This window comes from Echinops telfairi, unplaced genomic scaffold, assembly GCF_000313985.2.
Source record: "Echinops telfairi isolate 266 unplaced genomic scaffold, ASM31398v2 ScPeMD7_7468;HRSCAF=8506_0, whole genome shotgun sequence".
Classification (NCBI taxonomy): Eukaryota; Metazoa; Chordata; class Mammalia; order Afrosoricida; family Tenrecidae; genus Echinops; species Echinops telfairi.
This window is the reverse complement of record NW_022111369.1, coordinates 6,199,783-6,207,356: the sequence shown is the minus strand read 5'-3', so window position 1 is coordinate 6,207,356 and position 7,574 is coordinate 6,199,783. Positions and strand designations below refer to the sequence as shown.

Genomic DNA, 7,574 nt, shown 5'->3' with positions numbered 1-7,574 from the left:
GCAGAAGAAAGACGAGGCTTCCTACTCCCATAAAGAGTTACAGTCTCGGAAACACCCAGGGCAGTTCTACCCTGTCCTATAGGGCCGCTGTGAGTCGCCACCAACGTGATGGCAGTGATTCAGTTAGCTTTCACCTTCGCTGTCCTTAGCTGAGAGAGAGTCAGCCTTCTTTGTCTTCACATTTTTATCTTCCGAGCCCTCACTGTCTTCCAGTGGATTCTTTCCATATCGCCTCTTATTTTCAGCTGCGGGGGGAGATGATTGCATATTCTTAGTCGGACGACCTGTATCTCTTCCATAATCATTGTCAGCATCATCAGATTCCCACAACTGTGAATAACAGATGACCTCCTTATTGCTGATAGGCAAGTCTTGTATGCTGTCCAGACAAGACTGAGTTGAGAAGCCAAAGACCAGGCCAACCCCTGGCCCGCACCCCCACACTCCCAGCTCCCTACCCCCAAGCTTGGTGCCCAGCCCTCAAATTTGCAGTTGTCACTGCCGTAGCTGAACCTCCAAGTCATAGTTTTTCAATCTCTAGAGGAGCCCCACTTCCCCTCTACCCAGGCAGCTGATTGTCTCTTGAGGGAGATCTGAGTCACACTTCATGACCACGGCTCAGTCCAGTCATGTGTAGCTTCTGTGGTTCTTTCCAACAGATCACCTGTGCTCATTTTATGCTTCTGATATCAAAAACTGGAACCACCTTGATATGCTTTTAACTTGTACAAAGCATATGACATGTTCAAGGCTGAGCTAGGTGCCGCTAGGCAAGTAATGTGTAGTGCTGTAACAGATAAGCTTGTAAAATGTATAATACTAGTAGTTTTAGCATACTCAAGGTATTCAAATCATGTTCCTTTGAAATATTCTTTGAGTTCTGGGTGCAAACAGAAGTCTGAATGGGATAATATTAGGGTTGGAAGATGTGTGCATTAAGGTTCCCCATTGAAATTCTTATAGGACAACTCTTACTACCCTTGAAGAATGAGCAAGTCCATTGTTAAGATCGGAAAAAAAAATTGGGGGTGCAATTTCCTAATCTTTTTCTCTCCAGTGTGGTTTGCTTTAAGCTTCTTCATTACTGTCCTGTGTCTTTGGAGAAAGTCTGTCAAGCTTAAGCCTTTAGAATCTCAGGAAACAGACAACATAGCCTTCTCAACTGACTTCTGTGCTTCTAGTTTAACTCACCCTGTAGATCCCCTTGGAAGCCACCATTTTCATTGGGACTTGCTTTCTGGATTGTACTGGCCAATCCAAGACCTGTCTCCAGGTACAAGTCCTTCTTCATTAGCTTAGATCCTGCTTAAAACCAGATGGAAAGATGAGCGTTTGGGGCTAGTTGGGCTTCTCACACAACACTTTTGGCACCTATGAAGTTGAAAGTCTCCTGAAGTAAAAATGTTTGCTTACACAGGAAATGTGGAGTCGTGTGAGATCTCAAAACTTCAGAAGCGATTGAATCAATGGTAATTCTACAGCCTGCTTACAACAGTCACTGGACTGCAGCCATAGTTTCTTCACTCGTCAAAGTTGGCAAATTTGTCAACTTCTCTCTTGTGGCTCATCTTGAAGGGCTTCCTTGATTAGTTTAATATTTGTGGGTTGGGTGAGAAAGCATTCTTGTAAACTTATTCAATGAATTAGGAAAATATTTACCTGACTTTTATTGAAAATTTAGTATTTGTCCTCAAAATAGTTTCCCCTCCATAGTACAAAAGTCTCCTTTTTAAAAAGGCACTCTAATGAGACCAAGACACTGACGGAAACACAATTACCAAGAGAACTTGTTGGAAGCCGTACACTGATGTCAGAGACTTGCTTAGACATGTTTTTCTTTGGAACACTCATCCATGTATGATATGAAATCCTAGTAGCAATGCTTTTGACTTACCCTCATAGAGGTGGCTATGTCACCTGATGTAGAGATAGCGGTGACTCTCTCTCATCTCTCAAAGCACAGTTTTCAAAAAAGGGAGATGGTATACACACCTATTTTCCTGAGAGTCTCTGATGATATAAAATGACACAGTTAGAATAACAGTCATTCACCTTTTCCCCTCTCTGTTTCAGGTTTGCAGGATAACCCTTGGTTCTGTGACTGCCACGTTTCCAAAATGATTGAGCTGTCAAAGGTTGCTGACACCGCTGTAGTGCTTCTTGATCCACTGATGGTTTGTAGTGCGCCCGAGAGCCTCACAGGGATTGTGTTCCAACGGGTTGAGTTGGCGCAGTGTCGGAAGCCATCTGTGACAATCTCGGCCACCAAAATCACATCAGCTCCGGGCAGCAATGTCCTGCTGAGGTGCGATGCTACTGGCTATCCCACCCCACAGCTCACGTGGACCAGATCTAACAGCTTGCCAGTTAATTATGCAGGTACTTCCTTCACTCCATTTGCTCCTATGGCACGAGGAATTCACAAAGATCTCTACTCAATCTCATGCTTTTGTGGGATTTGAAGTTTGTGATTTTATTTCCAATAAGATATACCCGTATTGTTGGACATAATGAATTTCAGAGATATATGTGTTAGCCAGGGTTCTCTAGAGCTCTAGAGAAACAGAACTAGGACACTTATGAAAAAAAAATGCATGTAACGAGAAGGAATACAACAGCTAATTAGTCCACACAGCAGTATAGGGCTCAATTCAACTCACTTTGGTGGAAGAGTTCATATACTGGTGGTCCAAGGTCAAGGAAGCAGACAGTGAAATCTGCCCCCAGGGAAGCCCAGCAGAGTCTACTACAGACAGCAGACCCGGCAAGGTGGGGTGGCAACAGCAGGAAAATGAAAGTCAAAGCATAGCAGAGGCCAGTAGCACAGGAGCTTAACGAAGCTCGTCCTGATGGAGCTTCAAGCTCTAGCCATCGCTGCAAGGCAACAAGATCCACTGGTTGGATCGGCCCACATAACAGGGTTGAAGCAAAGGACTAGCTCAAGTAGTTGCGCAGGTTCAATCACCAGGTAGAAAGAGAGAGGGAGGCCGGCCTCAGAAAGCCATTTATCTTGGTCACCCTCCAATCAAGCTGTGACCTGATTGACAGTCTAAACTCTGCCCACACGTTCCTATGGGAGTCATTTAGCACAGAAAACTTATTACCTGACTGGTAATAGCCCATCAGTCTATCTTCTAACTACAGAGACATATTTAAGCAATAGAATTATTTTCTTAGATAGAGAAAAGTAAACTTCGGGGAATGAGTAATTGCTGACAAAAGTTTTGTCTGGCTCTATCATCTTGGATATGTCTGATTTTAAAAATGTATAACCATTACATTTTTCTTAAGTGAATATTTTCATGCAAATTTCTCACTTTGGAATGATATTTCAAATAATTAATTGCACAGATGATATCTATTGGTTAAATAAAAAGTATGATTTTAGAAATATTGATTACATGGACTTTTTCAATCCTTCTATAATCAACTCACTATGAATTGGAATTAACCTCATGACAAGATCATGAAGTCAATGATGCGGTCATGAGTTCTATTTGGGTGTTCTTAAGAATGGTATTCTGAAGACTGTAGGAACATATTTTTAAAGTTCTTTAACAAAATTAAAATATACATTTAAATAATGAAATCTGATGGGTTAAAAAGAAACTAAAATCTAATATTCCTTAAAAAAATGACTGACAGTGGAAGGTAATGAGTTAGGTTTTGGTTTGTTGAACTATAATTCAGGGAGTTACCATTCTTCAGAACGTTTCATAAATCAAGACAAAATAGAAACATACTCCTAATTTAGCATTTAGGAAAGTAAAATTCAAATTTTGGTAAAAGCTATTGAGCAAATAAGAGAATCTCTAATTTACCGATTTATATAAATTAAATATCAAATGAGAAATACTAGATAAAATTCTGACTGCCCTATGACAGAGAAGGAGTCTACTGGGCTGTGTAGCCATGTGAATAGATGACAATGAAAAAGTGCTTTGAGGAATCTCTAGGTGATGCATTGTGATGGGTATTTTATAGACTCACTCAGAACCAAACCCACGGCCTCAAGTCGATTCCAACTCATAGCGACTCTGTAGATAGAACATGGTAGAACGAACTGCCCCTGCGAGTTTCTGAGACTGTAACACTTTATAGAGGGGTTTTGGTTTTGAGGGATTACCTGGCAGTTAGCAGTCTGATGTGTAACCAACTCTGCCACCAGAGATAACCAAAAACCAAACCAAACTCATTGTCATGCAGTCAATTCTGACTCAGTGATCCTACAGGGCAGAGTAGAACGTCCCTTTTGGGTTTCAGAGTGGAACTCCCAGATCTCTTGGGGAGTAGACAGCCGTATCTTTCTCCACCGTGGTTCATAGTGAATTAAAATTCGAATTGTTCTTTGAGATCATTTTATCTACTCTTTTTATTTGACCAATGAGAAAACAGAGGACCAAAGAAGCACTAGTTGACTTGTTCAAAAGCACAAGCCACTTAGTGAACATACGTTTACTAAACCCTGTTTCTTGTTTTTCATCTCCATATCCTCCTAAAATTCCATTCTTCATAAAGCGCTTATAGTACCCAATGTGTTCTAGACTTTCATGTAAAGAACTTACAGATCCAGCAACATGTTCAGAGACCTGCAGTGTGCTGTTTCCCTCCTGGCTTCATGTGTGAAGGGTGTTTGCAGAGGTAGATCTTTGGTTGCTTTGTTAGCTGGTATGTTTGCTTAAGTTGTTCCTTTTTTCCCTCACACAATCTTCACTTGTTTTCTTCCAGTAATTCAGGAATCTCCAGGGGAAGGAGTCAGATGGTCCATAATAAGCTTGACAGGCATTTCTTACAAAGACGCTGGGGATTACAAGTGTAAGGCCAAAAATTTGGCAGGAATATCAGAAGCTGTGGTTACTGTGACAGTGGTTGGTGTGGTCACAAGCACCATATCAACAGAAACACTTGACAGAACTGGAGACCATCCTGAGCAAGAGTCCAAGTCAGGATCTGCAAGAACTATATCCTTGCCTACTTCATCATTATCTCCCCGGTCCTCTTCCCCCCTTGATTCTTCTACTTCTGTTTCTAGTTTGTCTCCCCATTCCTCTGCTTCCTTCCCTTTATCTCCTCCCACCTCCTCCACTGGTTCTTGGACCACAACTCTAAGCACTGGAATTTCAGCAAGCGGTGCTATGGCTAACAGGCAGTCATTCCAACTACAACCAGAAGGGAAAATGAATTTACAGGTGGAGATGGATGGAAGCAAACCTTCTCCAGGAAGTGCAAACAAGAAAGAAGAGTTGGCATTATTGGACCGAACAGTGCCAGTGGAGACAAATGCCACAATAGAAAACCTGAGGATTGTGAGTGAGACTGACGAGAGTGTGACTTTAATGTGGAATACTCTCAATACCACACTTAACTCTGCAATGACCATTCTGTATGCCAAGGATGGTGAGAAGGATGTGCTCTGGCGGAATGTGGATGCCAGCACCACCCGAGTCACCATAGAGGGTTTGGAGCCGGGCAGGCAGTACACAGCATGTGTGTGTCCCAACGGGATGTCTCCCCAGAAAGAGCAATGCCTCACCTTTTCTATGCACACAGCTCAGGGGTACCTTCAATGGTCAGTCCTTACTGTGGTGAGCATTACCACCTGTGCTGTTGTCTTGCCCTTGGTTTGTTTCCTGTTGTACAAAGTCTTCACGCTTCAACATAAGTCAGAATTTTTCTGGGAAGATGACCTGGCCAAAGAGACATATATCCAGTTTGAAACCCCATCTCCTAGGTCTCAAAGTGTAGGGGAACTCTGGACCCGAAGACACAAAGATGACTCAGAAAAATTACTGCTTTGTTCTCGGTCCAGTGCAGAACCTCAGATGACCTTCTAAAGGGAGGGTTGCAGAGCTGAGTATTCTCGCTAAGGTTTTGTAGCTCTTGCGTGTGTAATGTTCAAGTTACAGGCTGAAGGTTATGGTAGACCTTCTGTTTGGATGAAGACTGACTTTAGCCATAGAATGGGTGGAAGTAGAGATCTTTACATCCTCTGTGAAAATCACAAATGGAATGGCATTAAGTGGATTAAAAAAAAAACACCACTAAACTAACATGATGCTTCTGAACTGAAAAAAGACAAACAATCCTGGATTTTGTTATTTGGAAAATGTCTATAGAAGAATTTTTAGGGTAGTGCTTAATAAATTAATAATATTTTAGAAGTAATGTTTTAGTTCCCAAAAATGCATTTATGTGAAAAAAGTTAAGCCTGTATTAAAAAAATATATGTTATATGTGTGTATATATACACACACATACATACAACACATTTGGTATATATCAAATATATATACCACATATATAATTGCAATTATATATATTTGGTAAAATTCATTGCCGTAGGGTAGATTTTGACTCATAACATGACCCTATAAGGCAGGGTAGAACTGCCTCTGAGTTTCCTAAAAGGGAGTAGAATATATATATTTGTTTAACTGGTCAAGAAATGTTAGTACAACTAGCTAAGTCTTCATGCTCATTCATGTCCTAAGTGCTTTATAACCACTTGCTGGGAATATTTGCTGGCACTGTCTAAGGAACAAGAGTTGGATAATAAAAAATTTTGCCCTTACTAAGGTTAAATGCAACCTAAGAGAGAACTCTGTCTCTTGGTACTATCATGTATTGCCGTATTATAGTGTTGGGTTCATATTGTATACAAAAAAAGTCCCCCTTGTCCTTATCAGAATTATAGCTTTTAGTAAAAAAATAATACAAAGAGAAGACTTGAGGCCATTTGCAAAAATTGTAAAAGTAATCTAACACATCTCTGTTAGTCTTTTAGGCATATTTTGTCATTCCTTTTAAAATAATACACACATTTAAAACATCTCCTTAATACCCCAGAAGAATTTATTTCAGAGGACAGCACTGAAGCAGCAGCTCAGGGAGAGGGACACGTCTGATCAGAACACATGGGAGCAAATGAAGGGGGAAGAAGAGAGAGTGGAGCACATCCTGGCTCACCTAGCCTTGAGGGCAATATTCCCGCTCAGAGCTACCAATGCACAGAGAAGACCACATGGCTGGCCCCAGTATGAGAAACAACATCCCTCACTGACCCATTGCCCTGCAGGGGACAACACTGGAGACACAGTGTAGGAATTCTGCCCGATCTGATCCCACCACACCAAGGCAAAACACTAAGGGTGTGCAACGGAACAGCAAGGGGAACAGAGCAACAAAGTCCCAAGGCAATAACAAAAATAGATGGGGCCAGGGCATGGCACCCCATTAAACTCAACCAGAAAACACTCGTAAAGGCCAACAAACAGTCCTTGAACTAGCTACAAGCTTTTCATTTTTGTTGTTGTGATATGCAGGGTTTTTTTTGGTCATTGGTTTTTTTTGTTGTTGTTTTCTTTTCTTTTGTTGCTTGGTTTTGCTCTGTCTTGTTTTTGTGCATGTTATATCTACGCAGGTCTGTCTAAATAAGATAGGCAGGATGAACAATCTGGAGGAGAAAACAACGGGACCAACAGTTCTGGGGAAACATGGGAGAGGGGGAGGGGGGGGAAAGGAAGTGATATTAACAAACCCAGGGACAAGGGAACAACAAGTGATCCAAATCAGTG

General features: G+C 41.5%; 1 protein-coding gene across 1 annotated transcript in view; it reads left to right on the top strand.

Annotated features, from left to right (window-relative positions):
• LRIT3 (leucine rich repeat, Ig-like and transmembrane domains 3) overlaps positions 1-5,834 on the top strand; it is a 34,187-nt gene extending 28,353 nt beyond the window's left edge. Inside the window, exons 3-4 of the mRNA XM_004703461.2 lie at positions 2,074-2,379; positions 4,729-5,834. Of these exons, the coding sequence (XP_004703518.2) occupies positions 2,074-2,379; positions 4,729-5,834 (1,412 nt within the window). The remainder of the gene's footprint in view (positions 1-2,073; positions 2,380-4,728) is intronic.
• The last annotated feature ends 1,740 nt before the right edge of the window (positions 5,835-7,574 follow it).